Consider the following 22,832-nt stretch of genomic DNA (forward strand, 5'->3'; position numbering starts at 1 on the left):
CTCGTGTGTATTTGCGTGCGCGTGTGTGCACGCACTTGCACCTTTCTTGCCAGTGTTTCCTATGTCCCTCCCTTGGTGTCCTGTGGCTTCCCATTCTTATCCTGTCTGTCTCCATGTGTTGTGACATCTGATCTGATCTGATCTGTCTCCCATGTGACGTCTGATCTCCTAAATCGCAGCGTCACAGTGAGGCGCTCAGCTGTCCCCGCTAGCAGGGACGCCTGACCAGCTCCCGCTAATCTCCACGCTGGGCTAAATTTACACACGCACACGCACACGCACACACATACGCATACGCACAATTGTCACCTCTATGGGGCGCAGACAAGTGTCCAGTGTCCACACATGCATGCAGTACCTCAAGGGGTTAATATGCTCCCCCCCCCTTCCTGTTCTTTTGACCCCTTCTGAAACATGCAGGTTAGTGAGTGACCACAGTTTGCATGATGAGAGATGTGTGCAATCTCGAGCGCCTAATCTGACGCCTCATGGCTACACTGGCTGCAGCTGAATTAAGTCGTATAATACCATCCGCAAAATCCATCAAACTCAACCGAGGTTGCCGACAGTGCACTGTGGTGGGGTGGGAAAAAACCTGGATTTGTATTTTGAGATCTTCCCGCATTCTCGTTTGTTACCTTTGACAATACTGCTGCCAAAGCCGATCGACGTGTGGCCCCCCCAGGCCACGCTGTATCACTGTGTCATCAGCTGAGCGCTGTGTGCGTGAGTGAGAGATGGGCAGGCGTTTGTCAGCAGCAGCACTGTGAATGTGCTCACCTCATTCAAAATGACATAGAGACCTCAGCTGCAGAGCGGCGACAGGCCGGCGATCATTGTGTGGGCTCCCCCGCGGCTCACCAGCTGAGACAGGCCTATAGTGTTAGGATTGATGCCAGTGGGAGGTGGAGTGAAAACACAGTCAATCTAGCTCACAGGACACCTTATTGCGCACAGCCACACACACACACACACACACACACACATACGAGAGGGCGAGGGCGAGGGCGCGGGGCCCGCAGAATGACCGGTGCTATTGGAGACGCTCACCCTCTGCGCCCCGCGGGGACGACAACGCAGCTCCAGGTCCAGCTCCAGGACTCGCTAATGAATCAGTGATTTATTTTTCTCACTTTCTTTTTTCTCACTGTGTGCAGGGCCGATCCTGGCCATTTGGGTGCCCTAAGCGTAATTGTTCTGTGGTGCCCCCCCCCTCCCCGCAAAATAAACAACTGCAATCTTAACCCATTGATACCTGATGCAGCATTTGTGTGTCTATCCCTTTAAGACCGCGAACCGCGTATACGCGGTTCGCGGTCTTAAAGGGATACACACACAAATGAGGGATATACACGCAAACGCTGCATCAGGTATCAATGGGTTAAAACTAGGGATGTTCATTTTGAAAATTTTCCAAAATCGATAATCGGTTAATATTAACGATCAATTATCGATCATCGGTTTTATTAATACTTAGAAAATTTTCAATTTTTTCAATTTTTTTTTTTTTTTTTTTTTTTTACAAAATGAATGCCTATGGCAGAAAATACGAAAGACAACGTGTTCTCCTCAATGAACTCTTTATTTCAATGTGTCTCCTCTCCAACACTGCTGTCCCCGGCGCATGCCGGTGTGAATTTCCCATGTTTAAAACAGTTTTGTTGGCACAAAGGCCTGTGCGTGCCCAGCCAGAAAACTAGAGACTATATGAAGCTCCACCTCACGTTAGTCGGCTGTGCAATGGAGTGGGGCGAGGAGGAACGAATTCCACCCAAAACTAGTCCAAAAAAATAAATAATAATAATAATAATAATTAAAAAATCGATCCAAATGCCACAGGATCGATTCCAATCCTTAACGATCAATTATCGATTTTCGATAATTGATGAACATCCCTAGTACCAAGTGTACTGTAGCTTTTCTTTGACACATCTGAAGCAGTGTGTCCATCTAGTGGCCACTGTCAGCCAATGCCTCGTTCCAAACAGGCTACACAGAATACTAGGCACTCTGTGAATCAGTGGTTCCCAACCTTTTTCAGGTTGTGCAATGGAGTGGGGCGAGGAGGAACGAATTCCACCCAAACCTATTCCAAAAAAAAAAAAAAAATTTTTTTTTTTTTTTTTTTTTTAATAATTAAAAAATCGATCCAAATGCCACAGGATCGATTCCAATCCTTAACGATCGATTATCGATTTTCGATAATTGATGAACATCCCTAGTTAAAACCGAATACTTATTCATGCAGTATATTTATAGTTTGTGAAAGCTCAATCTTCAATAACAGTACATGATGGTATAATAAAAGTATATAAAATCAAGTGCCAAATATGTGCATTGTATTTTAATCCTGATCAAAAGTACTATCAAATATGAAGTGACAACACATGTAAGGTACATAAAGCTATACTATATACAGCAGTATGAATGCAGAATGATAGTGTTAGGATGGCGAGCAGGAGAAGAAGGTGGAGGCAGAGGCAGGCTTCAAGTTCCACACAGTTGTTTAATGTGAGAAACAAGGCCTTTTTAACATGTTACACACATGGGATACACACCTAACCCTAATAATAAAAGGACATACTGGTAAGGTGCAATAAGTTGCAGTTAGTAAATTGCACATCACAAATTGTGGTACTGCAGCATTGAATATTTAATGCACAGTCAGTTGTAGCATCAGAAAACTGTAAACAGTCTTGCAGTCATTCATCTAGTTTGACAGTTATTGAGTTGATTTGAGTTAAGCTGTGGACGGCCACTCCACAACTTAACTCAAACCAACTCTAAGTAACTGTCAAACTAACTGAATGACTGCAAAACTTTCAATAACTGTCAAACGAAAGACTGCAAAATCATTAATGAACGATACTAGTGTATCTCACATTACATTACATGTGGCAAACAAACAATTGTTAGAATTACTGTACATGTCAGCAAACAAGCGATTGTTAAACTGTACATGCAAGTAAGCAGGCAGATGCTAGAACCTGTGAGCTTTATCAGCTTCTTTCTCATGAAGTTTCACTGATAATAAAATGATGAATGAGTCATTCATTTAGTTTGACAGTTATAGAGTTGATTTGAGGCAAGTTGTGGACCAGTGGTGTCATTCATGACATCACTCCCCCAGTGATGCCATTCATGACATCACTCCACAACTAGCTCAAATCAACACACACACCTGAAATGCTGGTTGAAGATCGTACAGGAGGCTCTTCTTCCTCGTGTTCTGGTGTACTTCCTGCTCCTCGGTGGACATATTTCAGCATTGACCCTGCATTAAGTTTGAAATACAGGGGAAATGAATTAGTACATGCATGCGAGTTGAATATTTTTCAAGACACCCAGAGGACACACAGGACCCCAGGAAGATTAGAGGTGCAGTCATGTCCTTCTAATGGGGATCCTTTAATAAACTAAACTAAACTAAACACATACCTGAACTGCTGGTGCTGGTTGACGATTGCTCAGGAGGATCTGCTTCCTCGTGTTCTGGTGTACTTCCTGCTCCTCTCACAAATTTCAGCATTGAGCCTGAATTAATTTTTAAATACAGGGGAAATGAATTAGCTATGCATGCAGAGTTAAATGTTTTTCTAGCCAGCCAGCTGCCCCCCACACACACACACACACACACACACACACACATCACAACATGGCAACATGGCGCATGTAAAAGCTGTCCCTCCCCCCTAAACTAATCACAGACAGTTAACGTAGGCTCGGGTTGCACACATACCTTTGAAATTAAAATGCAACTATTCAACCGACCCCCGCCCCCCGCGGTCGGGGTTTTGCTCGGTCAGGCAGCAGCAATGCTATCAGCATGTTAGCTAGCAAGTTGTCTGTTAACATAGCTGGCCTGGCTAACTTGGCTAACGCTAATGTAATGGCTAACATCTAGCATGGTTTAAGCGAATTTTCCAGAATTCACCTACCTGCAATCGATGCCTGACAGTCAGCCCGCAGTTTCTTCTGTTTTCTTTTTTCCGCCCCCGACTCCTGCTGCCTTTTGTTGCCCATTGCAGCGTACACGTACCATCTGACCAAATAACAGCAGCTGCTGGCTAGATTGCAGAGCGAGGGCACCTGGTTGTGGAGGGGCGTGCCCTTAAGAGCACGTGATGCCCTACGCAGTCTGCGTACTCTGCGTAATGGGTTGGAGCGGGCCTGACTGTGTGGCTACTTTTAAAATAAAAGTGCATTTGGAATTGCATTGTATTATGATCCATAATTAAAATAAACGACTGCATGTACTTCCATTATATATTATTTGATTATTATTATTATTATTTTTTTAATAATCGATTTTTGACATTTGTGAATCGATGCAGAAACGTGCACGTCCGCATCACGATGCATCTTATAATCGATTATTTTTGACACCCCTAATGCATAGAGCCATGTACTACTGTGTGCATGCATGCATAGAGCCATGTACTACTGTGTGCCTGCATAGAGCCATGTACTACTGTGTGCATGCATGCATGCATAGAGCAATGTACTACTGTGTGCATGCATAGAGCCATGTAATACTGTGTGCATGCATGCATAGAGCAATGTACTACTGTGTGCATGCATAGAGCCATGTACTACTGTGTGCATGCATGCATGCATAGAGCAATGTACTACTGTGTGCATGCATAGAGCCATGTACTACTGTGTGCACTGCATGCATGCATAGAGCCATGTACTACTGTGTGTGCACTGCATGCATGCATAGAGCCATGTACTACTGTGTGCCTGCATAGAGCCATGTACTACTGTGTGCACTGCATGCATAGAGCCATGTACTACTGTGTGCCTGCATAGAGCCATGTACTACTGTGTGCACTGCATGCATAGAGCCATGTACTACTGTGTGCCTGCATAGAGCCATGTACTACTCTGTGCACTGCATGCATAGAGCCATGTGGAGGAGAAATAGATTGCTTTCAGTCCATCTGGGATCAATTCATCTTGTAGCATCAATTGTTAAAAACACACAAGGCAGTGATTTTTGTGGGGGGGTATGTGTATGTGTATGTGTAAATTGTGTATGTGTATGTGTATGGGCGCTGAGGGATAACTACTTAAGGAGTTCCCTGAGCATTGCTGCTGTAATAATGGAGAAGCATCTTCTTATGTGGAAAGATTTGAAGAGATGGGGAGGGGGGGAGCTCAGAGCACTTTGGTCGCTGCTGGAACCTCGTTTGATGCTCCAAAATCGAAACAGGTTGGGAGTACGGGCGTCAAGGCAGTTTGACGCGCGCCGGAACGCTCTTGGTGCGTGTTCGGCCGTTTGGGTTGCGTTTGGGGCTTAAGACTGCTTCCTCAGATACTGTACAACCTAAGTATGGATACACAGCTTGTGCTTTACTGTGTGTTCACATAGAACATTATAACGCTGTTGCTGCCGGCACAATGAGCAGGATTCCTGTTACAAATGCCTGTTATTGCAACACAGTGCTCTTGGTCCAAGTTGTCTTCTATCCTATTAGTCATGCAAAAATGGTTTGGTATTTTTTCGCAGTTGTCGATGGAGCTGTGCATGTACCCAATCTAGTGACGGTGACAATTCAGATAATGTGGCAAACAGCTGGGTGAGAATGATTGTTTACTATAGATTTTTCTCTCTTCAGGGGGTTGTGGAGCTGTTGTGAATGGTGACGGCTGTTCCTATGGAGTATGGATACAATGAGTGTGTGTGTTTGTGGGGAGGAAGGAAGGGGGGGGGGTTGTTCGAGAGAAAAAGCAACGCTGACTAATCCAACGTTCAGCCACTGATGTGTTGGGCGTAAGCCCTGCTAAAACCTGCCGTGTGTGTGTGTGCGTGTGTGTGTGTATATGAGCAGGGAATAGGCTGAGTCATGCTGAGGACCAGACTGAGATATGGGGGGGCGGGCATATCAAGATTGTAATTGGTAACAAAAAGGTATGAGAGAGAGAATAAGAAAATGAAGACAAATGACAGTTACCAATTTCACCTGGGCTGCTCTCTATCATTGACTGCTAGCACCCAACCATCTACTGCAACTCATGTCTAAGCTTTATGACAAAGCATATTATCCACTGAGCTCACAAGCACAGAAACCCAGTCATCTGTGAGTGGCTGCTACCGGAGGAAATATCCATTTTAAGTCTGATCTTAAAACCACACAGTAAACGTTCCGTTTCTGTTTCCATCCTTTCTCTGCATGCTTCTCTTGAACCAGTCAAATGCACAATAAGACTAAATTGTTGTTATATAATTGGTTGCATTATACAAATATGCACAATCTCTTTCTCACTCTTCCTCTCTTCATGAGAAATGGTGAGAACTTGTGGGTGCTTCAGATCAAGTACAGTATGCAATCATCAGCCACTCTCAGCATCCTACCAGCCCTCATCAGATGATGGGGGGGGTTGTTGCTGCTGATGCCCCCCTCCTTTGTTTGTTGACTGCAATCGGCCTATCACCGATTGCAATGGCCAATATTTAGCCACCAGTTGGGTCACATAATTTCATGGTTGTTTGTTTCATAAATACATTTGTAAGATTGAATGTGTACTCATTGAATGATAGTGTGATGAAGGGCTCAAAAGACTTTTAACACAGGTCAGTTATTTGTTTATAAATTTCTTTCTTTCCCCGTCAAAAAGGGTGCAATAAAAAACATATCGGTGTCGGCCATATTGTTATTTTAAACATCGGTAATTTGGGACAGAATTTTGCAATGGGTGTATCTCTAATTGTAAGTGTGGTAAAGCCAGGCAATGCACTGAGGAGAGATGGAATAATTGAAGTTCATTATCTACGACAGTCAGAATATTAGCGGTCCCTTTGTGACTCTTTTGAAATGAGGCTAACCCACTTTTTTGATGTACTTTCATCCAGTCGGGTGCTAAATTTAGCTCACTGAAACGATGGGCACTTTGATTTTACATGCTAACTTGCAATGAGTGAGCAGGCAGACAGGTCAGTGTTGCTCAAACTCTCTTTGACAAGACCACATGGCTGATGATGGACACAAGTTACCGGCCGTGGGGATCAAACCTGTGTCCTTTTGGTTACAGGACGATATCATTTCATACTAGTCTTTTGCTCTACAGGGGTTCCCCAACTTTTCAGACCAAGTACTGTACCACTATGTACCAAACCACATTTCCCAGGGACCGCTTCCACTGCGGATACCAGCACCCCCCCTTGTTTGTTTTTTTGTTTGTTTTTTTGCAATGCTCTGGCGGTCGGACCACCATGCTGAGCCCCACGGACCACGACCACAGTTTGAGAACCAAAATTGCTCTAGGACACTGACAGGTTTAGAGACACTGGCTGCTTTGGACAGTTTGGCTAAGCATGTTTTGGTCTCTCATGTTTTTGTCTCCATGCCTTTTTGTGTTTGCCTTGAAGGTGGTCCTGGTGCGGTGGAACGAGCCCTTCCAGAAGCTGGCCACCTGTGATACAGATGGAGGGATCTTTGTATGGATCCAGTATGAAGGCCGCTGGTCCGTGGAGCTGGTCAACGACCGTGGAGCTCAGGTAAGATACACAGAAATGCGATATGAAAGATTCAGTGAATTTTTTCAAAGTTTCTACTTTTTATCTTTTTATTTTTTTGCTTCTGTTTGCAAGTTTTCAGTATCTGTCATAAAAATAAAAATAAATCTAAAGGTCCTTACACATCAAGAGCGATGCGAATATACAGCACGAAATTGCGATGCGAGTTTTGACCCACCTGTCAATCACAGCCACAGACGTGTGTATACCTCGGAACCTATATTGACTGATATAGGTTCGGAAAATATTATTGACGTGCGAATTAATCGCACGAAAAAAACGCTCCCGATGTTTAAGGACCTTTAGTCTTACATACAGTAGGTGTTAGGTGCCCTCATGGTCAGGGTGTGAATTACACGGAAGCCATGAGGCCATGGCCTCTCTTGCCCCTCCCTCTGGCCGTGATGCCCTAAGGCCACCTTGGCAGTGCCCTGCTACCAGCCTGCTACTGTCAGTTGCTTTACAAGCATCAGTGGTCTCAGTTTAATGTAACCTGTCCTATGCAAAGGATGTGTCATTGACTCATTTTATTTTATTATTTTTAAAAATCACTCTTCACGATGTCAATAGAGCAATGGCCTTTGTGCCCTGGCATGTGGCCTTGTGCCCTAAAGAAATATGCGACGCTGAATGCCAAATGGCCCTGCCCCTAAAACGACGAAATTCCCACCCTGCTCATGGTACAGACACACTTCCACCCTGCTCATGGTACAGACACACTCCCACCCTGCTCATGGTACAGACACACTTCCACCCTGCTCATGGTACAGACACACTTCCACCCTGCTCATGGTACAGACACACTTCCACCCTGCTCATGGTACAGACACACTCCCACCCTGCTCATGGTACAGACACACTCCCACCCTGCTCATGGTACAGACACACTCCCACCCTGCTCATGGTACAGACACACTTCCACCCTGCTCATGGTACAGACACACTCCCACCCTGCTCATGGTACAGACACACTTCCACCCTGCTCATGGTACAGACACACTTCCACCCTGCTCATGGTACAGACACACTTCCACCCTGCTCATGGTACAGACACACTTCCACCCTGCTCATGGTACAGACACACTCCCACCCTGCTCATGGTACAGACACACTTCCACCCTGCTCATGGTACAGACACACTCCCACCCTGCTCATGGTACAGACACACTTCCACCCTGCTCATGGTACAGACACACTTCCACCCTGCTCATGGTACAGACACACTTCCACCCTGCTCATGGTACAGACACACTTCCACCCTGCTCATGGTACAGACACACTTCCACCCTGCTCATGGTACAGACACACTTCCACCCTGCTCATGGTACAGACACACTTCCTGACCGTCGTCAGTCACTGTTCTGTTCAGATTACACAACATGCTGTCTTGTAATCGCGAGTCTTGAGGACGTTGTCAGCAGAGGAGTTTGCTCACCCTGTCTGCCTCACCCCGTGCCTTGTCTGCCTCACCCCGTGCCTTGTCTGCCTCACCCCGTGCCTTGTCTGCCTCACCCCGTGCCTTGTCTGCCTCACCCCGTGCCTTGTCTGCCTCACCCCGTGCCTTGTCTGCCTCACCCCGTGCCTTGTCTGCCTCACCCCGTGCCGTGTCTGCCTCACCCCGTGCCTTGTCTGCCTCACCCCGTGCCTTGTCTGCCTCACCCCGTGCCTTGTCTGCCTCACCCCGTGCCTTGTCTGCCTCACCCCGTGCCTTGTCTGCCTCACCTTGTGCCTTGTCTGCCTCACCCCGTGCCTTGTCTGCCTCACCCCGTGCCTTGTCTGCCTCACCCCGTGCCTTGTCTGCCTCACCCCGTGCCTTGTCTGCCTCACCCCGTGCCTTGCGTTGTCATTGGCTGTAGCACAGGCTGTGTCGTCCAGATATTTAGCCTGCTAGATATCTGTCAGGCCTCTGTGACCCATCGGTGAGCTCTCTGACCTGGGGATTGGGTGTCTCCTTGCGAGCTCTCAGAGGGGCTTGTATCGTCTAGTCTGAACTCTGAACTGAAGTATTACTCACACTTAAACACTTGGTGGGTAATGTAGGCCTACCTTGCATTTCTAGTTTAGATCCATTTTGTTGTTGGTTGGTGTATTTTTCTTGAAGATATGTTGTAGTTGAAAATTATCCAAAGCCAGATTTTTCCTTAAACTACTAACCGTCTCTAACCAACCCACCGACCTGCCAACCTGTAGTTCTCACCACGGCACCAGTAGCTCACCTGTTTCGTCCCCTGTAGGTGAGCGACTTCACCTGGTCCCACGATGGCACGCAGGCGCTCATCTCGTACCGTGACGGCTTCGTCCTGGTGGGCTCAGTCAGCGGGCAGAGACACTGGTCCTCCGAGATCAACCTGGAGAGCCAGATTACCTGTGGCATCTGGACCCCCGACGACCAGCAGGTAACACACGCACAGTCGCAAACACACACATTTATCACAGAATTTTGATACAAACAACAGGGTATGCGTGGGGGTCTTGAAAAGTATTAAAAGTTGATAAATCAAATTAGGGAACATTAAAAATTTAATTAAAAAGTATTAAAAAGTCTTAATCGCATTTGATGAGGTATAACATTTTGTAGCTATTGTGCTGATGGTGTTAAAGCTATAATATCCTCTCATATAGGATCGCACACCCCTAATCGAATCCTGGCAGACTTTGTGGAATTGTTGTCAATATAATACAGAATCAATATAATATCCTATTGTGATGAAACTTGTGATGTACACCCCTATCTATCACTCACGTGACAAAAGTGGCGTTGAGGTCTTGAAATCTATCTATAAAATTGGGAGTGTGGGCGATGTTTGTTTGTTTCAAGTTCTGTGTTCGGCCACAGCTATGCCGTTTTACGTGCGATCGGGCTGAAACCTTCAGGGTGTGTAAAGGGCACCCGTGCGGGTGACCAGGGGCCGGTTGCACCAACTGGTCTTAACTATGCCTGGTCGTAACTCCTACGTCGGTCTTAGTTAAGACCATGGACTTACGCCTGTTGCACCAACACGGCTTATGTCTGGTCTTAACTATGCTGGTCGTAGCAATGCGCGTCCATGTGAATTGCCAGGGAATGCACCCTGATTGGATGATGTTGCAAAAAATGTGCCTCGCGACCTGCTTGGAGCACTGTGCCACTACGCTCTCTCAGCCACTACTGTAAAACACCCTCCCTCCTCCCATCCTCCCTCGCTCCGGGGGGAAAATGGCGGCTATTGAGCAGACAGAGTCAGTCTGAATGAAATTGAATGTAACGTTCCCAATTCTATGTATTAACTTCTAAAAAACTAACGGCAACATTTTGGAAGGCGGGTTAGGTTAACTAGTTAGGTATAATCTAACGTCGTGCTTTCAAAGACGGCGAACTGGCGGTGTTACGACGATGACGGTCAAAAAGGTCTCCGCGGAGATCTCTGTTACAGGCAGGCTCTACGCCTCCTCCTGACGAGGCGTAGGAGTTACGCCTGGTCTTAGTGAAAATAAGGCTTAAGTCGTCTTGGTGCAACCGGCGTAGCTGTTAGGTCGTAAAGTTACGACCATCTTAGCTTAAGACCAGTGTAAGACCAGTTGGTGCAACCGGCCCCTGGTGGATTTTTTAATTCTGCTAATTAGCTAATGATGTGATCTCACCAGTGATGTCATCAGTGATGATGTCAAAAGTGATGACGTCATAAGGGCGTGCACACACACACACACACACACACACACACACACACACACAAGGAGGCATTGTGACAAGCCTGCTCAGTGATGTCATAGGGGGGCACACACACACACACACACACACACACACACACACAGATGACGTCATCAGTGATATCATATTGGGGCGCACACACACATAAGGAGGCATTGTGACATCACTGATGCAATAACATTTAGTGAGCAACACACGCGCACACACCCGTCCGCACCAATAGGGCAGGTGAGGCCACGCAGCAGCCGAGCTAGTCCTAGTCCTAGTATATATTGAAAAGGACTTAAAAGGTATTGAATTTAACTTCAGGATACCTGCATATACCCTGAACAAAGGTCCCCATCAGCACAAAGCCAGCCTTTTGAATGCTGCTAATACATGGAGAAGTTTAGTTTTTTCATTTGCCACTTGTAGTTTGCAGCCTTGTCACTCAGAAGGCAGAGGGCGGAGGGGGGGGGGGGTTTGTCCTGAGTGACATCCAGCGCTCTGTCTCCAATGTGTGCTGGTTTTGTTTGGCTGTGTTGTCACTTCCGTGCCGTGTTATTGTCACTTCAGGTTGGACGTCACCGAGCTTGCTCCGTCTTTCTCCGTTGCCGTTGTCCCTTTTGTGTCTCTTCCTCCCAACTTGTTTTCCTTGATGATGTGCCATGCTCTCAGCTTCCTGTGCTCGCTCTCTTGTCATCGCCCTCTCTGTTTCTGTGTTTCTCCTTTTCCCCCTCTCTCTCTCTCTCTCTGTGTGTCTCTCTCACTCTCTCTCGCTCTCCATCATTCCTCTCAACTGTCCCTCTCTAGGTGTTGTTTGGTACTGCGGATGGACAGGTGATAGTGATGGACTGCCACGGGCGCATGCTGGCTCACATTCTGCTGCACGAGTCGGATGGCATTGTCAGCATGTCCTGGAACTACCCCAGTTTCCTGGTGGAGGACAGCAGTGAGAGCGACACGGACTCCGACGACTACTGTCCACCAAAAGGTGCGCCGCTCAGGCTTTTAGACTGGAAAATATACCTAGACCTACAACCTAGACCTACAACCAGTGTTGGTAGTTTGGAAGAGCAGTCCAGTTTACGAGAGTTTATCTCCTAGTTGTCACCATGCATGTGTTTTTGCGATATCTTGCAAAATACAAGCAGATAGATATTTCAGATATAAATCAACCACAAACATATGACATACAGTATATCAAATAATAAGAAACCACCCTCTGATATACAACACACTGTTCAGAGTGTGAAAAATGCCTCTCATTGGGTTTTTTCCTGCTCAGCCAAATTGTTAGATCTTTGAAAATGGGATTTGTCCACTCAGAGATTATTCTTTTTGTCGAACACTAACTTAACCTAAAAAATAAAATAAAAATACGTCAGGGCCGTCCAGCTGGCTCAGTTGGCTAAGGCACATACCATGTGTCCGCAACATCCTGGGTCTGAATCCGGTCTAAGACCTTTGTCACAATGTCCTCCTCCTCTCTCTCTAAATCATCCCTGTCTCTTTCTACTGTGACTTATATCACATACAGTATTATAGCAGAAAGATCCTTTGTATTAACCTCACAAGATCCTTTAGCACCAGATGTAGTTACTTAGACCTCTTTCCACTCCACTGTTTTTACAACCCATCCTCCAAGGTTAAATCATCCTTGTCTCTGACTTGTTTTTACACTCGTTTGTCCAGCGAGACTCCTGTATGAAGTCGAGCCATCCGCTCAGTCCCCACACTGTATGTGATGCGAGATGACATTTATACCCCAGCATGCGTGTGTAAGCTGCTGGAGAACAGGAGGTCAGTCCATAAGAGGTTTAGCTGGTATGGCATGATGCCTATGTGGAGCAGAGGGCCAGAGAAGAGTCGTCCAGCTGTTTCCTTCCCTCGGTATCTCGGTACAGATGAAAGCAGATGTGGGACCATCTGTCTGCTTCCAAATCATCCCCTTCCTCCATCTTTTCCTGCTCCATCACTTCCTCCCCATGCTCTTAGTCCTTTGTTTTCTCCATCTTTTCCTGCTCCATCACTTCCTCCCCATGCTCTTAGTCCTCTGTTTCCTCCATCCTTTCCTGCTCCATCACTTCCTCCCCATGCTCTTAGTCCTCTGTTTCCTCCATCTTTTCCTGCTCCATCACTTCCTCTCCATGCTCTTAGTCCTCTGTTTCCTCCATCTTTTCCTGCTCCATCACTTCCTCCCCATGCTCTTAGTCCTCTGTTTCCTCCATCTTTTCCTGCTCCATCACTTCCTCCCCATGCTCTTAGTCCTCTGTTTCCTCCATCTTTTCCTGCTCCATCAATTCCTCCCCATGCTCTTAGTCCTCTGTTTCCTCCATCTTTTCCTGCTCCATCACTTCCTCTCCATGCTCTTAGTCCTCTGTTTCCTCCATCTTTTCCTGCTCCCATCACTTCCTCCCCATGTTCTTAGTCCTCTGTTTCCTCCATCTTTTCCTGCTCCATCACTTCCTCCCCATGTTCTTAGTCCTCTGTTTCCTCCATCTATTCCTGCTCCATCACTTCCTCCGCATGCTCTTAGTCCTCTGTTTCCTCCATCTTTTCCTGCTCCATCACTTCCTCCCCATGTTCTTAGTCCTCTGTTTCCTCCATCTTTTCCTGCTCCATCACTTCCTCCCCATGCTCTTAGTCCTCTGTTTCCTCCATCTTTTCCTGCTCCATCACTTCCTCCCCATGCTCTTAGTCCTCTGTTTCCTCCATCTATTCCTGCTCCATCACTTCCTCTCCATGCTCTTAGTCCTCTGTTTCCTCCATCTATTCCTGCTCCATCACTTCCTTCCCATGTTCTTAGTCCTCTGTTTCCTCCATCTTTTCCTGCTCCATCACTTCCTCCGCATGCTCTTAGTCCTCTGTTTCCTCCATCTTTTCCTGCTCCATCACTTCCTTCCCATGTTCTTAGTCCTCTGTTTTCTCCATCTTTTCCTGCTCCATCACTTCCTCCCCATGTTCTTAGTCCTCTGTTTCCTCCATCTTTTCCTGCTCCATCACTTCCTCCCCATGTTCTTAGTCCTCTGTTTCCTCCATCTATTCCTGCTCCCATCACTTCCTCCCCATGCTCTTAGTCCTCTGTTTCCTCCATCTTTTCCTGCTCCATCACTTCCTCCGCATGCTCTTAGTCCTCTGTTTCCTCCATCTTTTCCTGCTCCATCACTTCCTCCGCATGCTCTGAGTCTGAGATGGCAAGGGGAAGATTAGCAACTAGAGGTGCACCAGGTGGGGATACCAGTTTTGGCTGGGAGGTGTGCTGCACAATATTATAATTAGAGTATAGATAAACACTTCACTTGTGGTTGTTGATATAAAGCACTTGAGACCGTACCGTACCGTTCATCTGTGAGGTCAGTCAACATGCAGATAATAATTTATCTGCCAAGTGGATGTAGCAAGTCAGAAATATTAATTGATAAATTGATCACAAATCATGGAAAGATGACGGCTCACATCACAAATTCCAATTTAGTCTTAAAGGATCTCGTTGCTGGCTTTCAACCAGCTTTCTATCACTACAATATCGGTAGTATATGCCAATTAATTAACGATGTTTACCTTCCCTGTCCGCTTGCCAGCAGAATCTCCTCCAAATGACATCAGATTCTACATCCTACTTCTATACTACTATGATTGGTCGCGTGTCTATCCGTTTGTCTGGCCTGTCTGTCCGTTTGTCCGGAGTTACAAGGGTCGCCGTTGTGCCGATCGCCTCCAAAATTTGCCAAAACACTGTTCAGCGGTCTGGCATCAGTTTGATTCACCAACAAAAAAAGTGCACGCATAGAGGGCTCTACAGCAATATTCTACATATTTCACGTCACAATAAAAGTCCAACACACACGTTGCTCCGAACGCCTCCAACATTTGCCAAGACGCTGTTCATGTCTCTGATATGAGTTTGGTCGCACACACAAAAAAGTGCACCCATACATAGTGCTACAGCAATATTTTACGTATTTTATGCCTTCACAATAAAGGTCCAGTCAGTGAGATATGTCATCAGTGAGTAATGTAATCAGAGAAGTGTGAGTGATGTCCTCCGTAAGTGATGATGATTCTTACTGCTTAGTCATTGATATCACAATGTACCGTAAATTCCGGACTATAAGCCGCACCGGTGCATAAGCCGCACCTGCAAAGTTGACTATTTTTTTCTTATATAAGCCGCACCGGACTATAAGCCGCGGGTGTTTTAACACGTTGAGTGCCAAGGACGAGATATCTCGTCTTACATAATCCAACCGTTGAGTGCCAAAGACGAGATATCTCGTCTTACATAAACATTTTTTTTTTTGACGGTGGGACATCAATCAACCCCTTTTACGTCTTCTATACCACTATTGGAGGAAGAGAATGTGTATAATCTATTTTACCGACCACTAAGTGGCGACAGTTCTCTCCAGACAGAGAGAAAGCCACAGCCACGGGTCCGCTGGAGAAAGCCATTCTAATTTTCAAGGAAATAGCTGGGCGAAAACTCTTTCGATTTCACACACACACACACACACACACACACACACACACACACACACACACACACACACACGCGCGCACACACACACACACACTCGAGTACCTTTGCGCATAAATAAGACCAGAATCGCAAAAGCTTCTTCAAAGCTCTCAGCCGACACCTCAAGAAACGAACGAGCCCGTTCAGTAAGCCAGACTGCCCGAGAGCCGCCAGCAGCAGCAGCAGCAGCAGAGCGGAGTAGGCTGCCTCAAGATTGGAAGAAGGGGATCGCGAAGGAATTTCTCTCCCGTGTCTAACCCCCCCCCCCCCCCCTCGCCTCTCCTCTCCTCTTCCCCGCTCCTGCGATTCCCTTCTCTTTTTTTGGGATCAAACTCGCCTGTGACAAAACACTGCAAAGCCACACCTACGGAGGGAGGAGTTTGGAGACACACACACACACACACACACACACACACACACAAAACAGTATACAGACTTGCCCAAGGGCACCCATAATCACAGGCACGTGAGGTGGTTCTAAAAATCCATTTATCTCAAAACTGTCTGAAAATCTCTGAAACCATGCTGTACTCAACGGCTAATATCTACATAACTACTAACTCTACAAACGAACACTTTTAGACAGAGAAAGCACACATTCTATTAGTTCTTTTTAGATGATTGGTGTTCACGAAGTCTTAACAGAAAAGAATCCTCGGCTCTTGTAAAATGAGCCAGAATCCTCAAAAAAAAAACTGGCACAACTTACCTACAGCATTGAAAAAACGGCTGGCACTCAATGTGTTAACTCATTCACTGCCAATATCTGACTGGCATTTTTGGCACAGGCCAAGTATTTCCATAATGTTTGGTCATCTTTCAAGACCCACAGTAAATTCTGTACTAGGACTACAGTGATGTCCAATACCTCGAAATGAAGATCTAAGTCTCTACTTTCACCCCCAAAAAGAAAGTTAGCTTTTAGCATGTTCTGTACTCTACTTATAACCCTTTTTATACACCCAATGTTCACCAAAAAAGCCTGTCTGGGAAGAGAAAAGGGAGAAAAAAGCATTTTTGTAAAAGGGCACAATCTCAGGCATAACTCACTCTCAATTCTTTTATTTTGAACTGTATTGACATCAGACATGTAAATATTATTCGTTAGGACACAAATGACAAAAAAAAAAATATATATATATATATATATATACACACATGAAGTGCTTTTTTTTACATTCAACAATACAGTTTACTCGGTGTGAGTGTGCAGACAGACAGACAGACAGAGACAGACAGACAGACACACCGACAGACAGACAGACAGACAGACAGACAGACAGACAGACAGACAGACACACACACACACACACACACACACGATCCCCCTTTTAGATTTCTAACCCAACATAGGATAAGCAATAACCACGCCCTGTGGCGCTGGGATTGGCCAGGAGCAACACTGGAGGGCGAGCAGCCCAGCGATTTCATGAACCAACTGGAAGGACAGCGGGCTGCTGTGAGTGCCTTCTGCCCGCTGCTGCCTAGCTGTTCCTGTGTTTATTTTGATTTGTTCTGGTACACCGTCCTCGTCCATGTCTCCCTGTCATATCTATGATCGTTCCCGTTTTCCCCTCGGCTATTCAACACGTCCTCACCGCCCTCGCAAACTGATCGATCATTTCCTCATTCCTCCGATGATCAAACACATCTCTTGATTACTTTCTCCCGTTTTCTCCTGGCTGGCACAGAGGAAGGCGACTCCAGCTCGGCGTTTCTCCTGTCTGCACAAGGAAGCGTTACCCGTTCTCTGCTTTTCCTCCTGCTCAATTTCAAAACAACAGCTGCGGTATGTGTTTGATCGCGTGCTGTCGGCTACCCTTTGAAGGCAGGGACCTGTGTCTGTGTGACAGGCTGGGCAAGTGTTTGCTGCAGGCGCTGCACCAATAAAAACAAAAACACGTCAAACACGTCCTTGGCGGGGAAGGCCATTGCTGATAACACGTCAAAGACGTCATTGGCGGTGAATGAGTTAATGGTATTTTTTTTTTATTTTTTTTTGTTTTTTTTTGTTTTGTTTTGTGTTTTAATGTTTAATTACCATATGTAAGGGTTCATGCACAGAGGGGATTGTCGGGAAAGAGATGGCTGTTTGAGGAAGCTCCCATTTATTAACATTTCAACAAAACAACATAACACAACACCACCTGTGTTGTTTTTTTACAGTGCACACAGTGTCATACAGTGTCATACAGTGTGGTGAAAAGAGGGCAAGAGAGGAAATTAAAACTTATTATAGTTATATAGGATTTATAGTTAGAAAGAGTGCTAAAAAAGAGAGATTTTTTTTTTTTTTTTTTGAAAAAATCCATAGATAAGCCGCACCGTTATATAAGCCGCAGGGGGCAAAAAAGCCCAAAAAACGGGAAAAAAGGTGCGGCTTATAGTCCGGAATTTACGGTATATGCATAAATTACATCATCAGTGATAACAGACACTGATTATATCGTAGACATTGTGACATCAGTGATGTCATAAATCCTTTCCTGCAGAGGCCACTACCCACACACCTCTGCTCCAGGACTACACTACCCACAACCCCCTCGAGAAATTGAGCATGCGAAGCACACAGCCCTTCAATTAAAAGCCCTAGAGTACAATTAAGAAGGGATGCTGGGTCAATGGAGCAGAAACTCCACAGTGTTTCGGACATATGTCGTCATGCATAATTAAAACATTCAGGGCATCTGCCTTCATTGTGGTTAGAAGTTAGAAAGATAATTCTGCCACATTCTTGTCACTTGCGATGATGTCTTCACAGACGAGCTCAATTTAACGGCAACCATCTAAACCCAGGAAGCATAAACCCTCAAGCGCAGGAAGTACGAAGGTGACCATTCAATTCGACTGCACTCCACTTCTCAGGCGGCTGGGGAGAGGTGGAGGCGAGGGGTCTGTGTGGGGCACTAAAACAAACGAGTGTGACCGAGCGGGGGTGGGGAGGGTGGAGATGCGAGATGGGAGTCCACAAGCGGAGGGGAGGCGTGCGTGCGTGCGTGGCATTGGGCTGACTTTGCCACAGGAAGTCCTACTGATTGCTGACTTGGAGCTGGGTCTGGTGGCAGAGGCCGGGCACTAGTGTTGTTCTGCAAGCAGCAGCTGTCACAGTGTAGGGACGCGCGCCACCAGGCCCTTGATGTGCGCTACACTTAACTGTATCCCCAATTGACAGAAACAGCCTCTGCCAGGCACATGGACATCACAGAACGGGTATGGTCCTACAGCCTCTGCCAGGCACATGGACATCACATAATGGTATGGTCCTACAGCCTCTGCCAGGCACATGGACATCACAGAATGGTATGGTCCTACAGCCTCTGCCAGGCAAATAAATGGTCGTAAATAGATTTTTAATGTTAGAATTGGATGGCACAACTCATAGACTAATTCCTATAGCAGCACTGGCAGTGTGTCCACTAGCAGTGCAAGGGGAAGATATTTCTTAGTCAGAGTAATGGCCCATTCTGACTCAATGGTCCATGGTGCTTTCTTTAACTAAGCCGCCCTAGGACTGGCCTGGAATAGGTGTACCTTAACCTACAAGGTCAAGGATGTATCCCAGGTACTTAGGTGTGACACCACAGTTGATGGCATGCTATTGTTAGCGTGAACACTAGTTTTAGCCACAACAACCCTCATTATTAGAAGTGTTATATGTGTTGTGTTTTCCTGTATCTCCTGTGGCTCTGGCTTGTATAGGGAGCTACACACAAAAGGGCCGGGCTAAGCAGAAAGAGCAGCACAACATAACATATACTTGTTCTTATTATTCTTAGATTACAGCACACAATATGCTTGTTATTCTTAGATTGTCTGCAAATCAAATATAAAGCTCTGTTTTGGATTTCTGTTATCCTATCCTGATACTAGCCATGTCAGCATTTACATATTTGTCTCTTTCTGCTGTCACCAGATCTGTAAAATGGTAAGAATTATTAACTATGTGATGCTGACAGAGTTCAGAGAGGTAAGGCTAGCATGGAGTTAGCCTTCCCCTGCAAACATGGGTGCCCCGGTGAAGTCCTGCAGTGTACAACATACACTATCTGCTACACTGTACCACATACACTATCTGCTACACTGTACAACATACACTATCTGCTACACTGTACCACATACACTATCTGCTACACTGTACAACATACACTATCTGCTACACTGTACCACTGTACCACATACACTATCTGCTACACTGTACCACATACACTATCTGCTACACTGTACCACTGTACAACATACACTATCTGCTACACTGTACAACATACACTATCTGCTACACTGTACCACTGTACAACATACACTATCTGCTACACTGTACCACTGTACAACATACACTATCTGCTACACTGTACCACTGTACAACATACACTATCTGCTACACTGTACCACTGTACAACATACACTATCTGCTACACTGTACCACTGTACCAGATACACTATCTGCTACACTGGAATTGAACAGTCTCACAAGGGAAGAGATGCATGTTGTTAGCTCTCCCCCTCCCTCCTGCCGCTTCCCCTGTGTACACCAGCCCATTTTTTATTTGTTCCTTTTTTTACTTTGTTGTTGTTATCATTATTATTCCATGTATTATGATGATGACGACGACGACTATTATTACCTCTGCTTGTTGTTCTTCTTCAGCTTAACTACTCCCAGTTGTTAAGGCTGCATTGAGGGGCCCTCCCTCTGCTAGGCTGTTTCTCCCTCCACAGTGGGCTGAGTGGTAAAGCTGAAAAGTGCTTGCCTTAGCTGGAACACTGATTATGCTCTAACTCACTAATTAAACCAGTCAATAGTCATTGATTGGGCCCAATAGAAATTATCTCTCAAGACGACAGCCTGACTGAGACACCAGGCCGCTTCTTCCTCCGCCTGCCAGATCCCTCTGTCATGATATACGATGATGAGCCATTATCACTGCACTGCACAGCACAACACACTGCATGTATAGCAGCAGCATCACTGCACTGCACAACACACTGCATGTATAGCAGCAGCATCACTGCACTGCACAACACACTGCATGTATAGCAGCAGCATCACTGCACAGCACAACACAACACACTGCATGTATAGCAGCAGCATCACTGCACTGCACAGCACAACACACTGCATGTATAGCAGCAGCATCACTGCACAGCACAACACACTGCATGTATAGCAGCAGCATCACTGCACAGCACAACACACTGCATGTATAGCAGCAGCATCACTGCACAGCACAACACACTGCATGTATAGCAGCAGCATCACTGCACAGCACAACACACTGCATGTATAGCAGCAGCATCACTGCACAGCACACTGCATGTATAGCAGCAGCATCACTGCACTGCACAACACACTGCATGTATAGCAGCAGCATCACTGCACTGCACAACACACTGCATGTATAGCAGCAGCATCACTGCACTGCTCAACACACTGCATGTATAGCAGCAGCATCACTGCACAGCACAACACACTGCATGTATAGCAGCAGCATCACTGCACAGCACAACACACTGCATGTATAGCAGCAGCATCACTGCACTGCACAACACACTGCATGTATAGCAGCAGCATCACTGCACAGCACAACACACTGCATGTATAGCAGCAGCATCACTGCACAGCACAACACACTGCATGTATAGCAGCAGCATCACTGCACAGCACAACACACTGCATGTATAGCAGCAGCATCACTGCACTGCACAACACACTGCATGTATAGCAGCAGCATCACTGCACAGCACAACACACTGCATGTATAGCAGCAGCATCACTGCACAGCACAACACACTGCATGTATAGCAGCAGCATCACTGCACTGCACAACACACTGCATGTATAGCAGCAGCATCACTGCACAGCACAACACACTGCATGTATAGCAGCAGCATCACTGCACAGCACAACACACTGCATGTATAGCAGCAGCATCACTGCACAGCACACTGCATGTATAGCAGCAGCATCACTGCACAGCACAACACACTGCATGTATAGCAGCAGCATCACTGCACAGCACACTGCATGTATAGCAGCAGCATCACTGCACAGCACAACACACTGCATGTATAGCAGCAGCATCACTGCACAGCACAACACACTGCATGTATAGCAGCAGCATCACTGCACAGCACAACACACTGCATGTATAGCAGCAGCATCACTGCACAGCACAACACACTGCATGTATAGCAGCAGCATCACTGCACTGCACAGCACACTGCATGTATAGCAGCAGCATCACTGCACAGCACAACACACTGCATGTATAGCAGCAGCATCACTGCACAGCACAACACACTGCATGTATAGCAGCAGCATCACTGCACAGCACAACACACTGCATGTATAGCAGCAGCATCACTGCACAGCACACTGCATGTATAGCAGCAGCATCACTGCACAGCACAACACACTGCATGTATAGCAGCAGCATCACTGCACAGCACAACACACTGCATGTATAGCAGCAGCATCACTGCACAGCACAACACACTGCATGTATAGCAGCAGCATCACTGCACTGCACAACACACTGCATGTATAGCAGCAGCATCACTGCACAGCACAACACACTGCATGTATAGCAGCAGCATCACTGCACTGCACAACACACTGCATGTATAGCAGCAGCATCACTGCACTGCACAACACACTGCATGTATAGCAGCAGCATCACTGCACAGCACACTGCATGTATAGCAGCATCATATACCACAACACACTGCATCTATAGCAGCATCACTGCACAGCACAACACACTGCATGTATAGCAGCATCATATACCACAACACACTGCATGTATAGCAGCATCATATACCACAACACACTGCATGTATAGCAGCATAATTTACCACAACACCCTGCGATACCCTATTCCTGCTGGTATTTGGGTCACTGTTGGACTATGTGAAAGGACAGACTCAAGGTTGATTTAATGGACAAACTAGTGTAGGTGGTTGTCTGAAGGTGTGTTATTTATAGCAGTGACTGTGAATGTCACTTGTTTGCATCGAGAGCCGGATACACAACAGAGACGAGACGAGTGTGTGTTGGTGCAAAATGTGTATTCTCTTGATTAGGACACAGGCAGTGGAGACTTACAAGATGAATGACACAGAGCAGC

The 22,832-nt window shown here is 46.2% G+C and overlaps 1 protein-coding gene across 3 annotated transcripts in view; it reads left to right on the top strand.

The window, feature by feature from the left end:
• The window catches only part of tulp4a (TUB like protein 4a), a gene marked incomplete at its 5' end in the record, with an annotated part of 50,350 nt that overhangs the window by 13,000 nt on the left and 14,518 nt on the right, over nucleotides 1–22,832 (top strand). For all 3 annotated transcript variants that reach the window (XM_083643440.1, XM_083643441.1, XM_083643442.1), the window contains 3 exons: nucleotides 7,373–7,501; nucleotides 9,754–9,915; nucleotides 12,000–12,180. In XM_083643440.1, the coding sequence (XP_083499566.1) occupies nucleotides 7,373–7,501; nucleotides 9,754–9,915; nucleotides 12,000–12,180 (472 nt within the window). The remainder of the gene's footprint in view (nucleotides 1–7,372; nucleotides 7,502–9,753; nucleotides 9,916–11,999; nucleotides 12,181–22,832) is intronic.

This window comes from Poromitra crassiceps (genome assembly GCF_964638095.1).
Source record: "Poromitra crassiceps genome assembly, chromosome: 9".
Classification (NCBI taxonomy): domain Eukaryota; kingdom Metazoa; phylum Chordata; class Actinopteri; order Beryciformes; family Melamphaidae; genus Poromitra; species Poromitra crassiceps.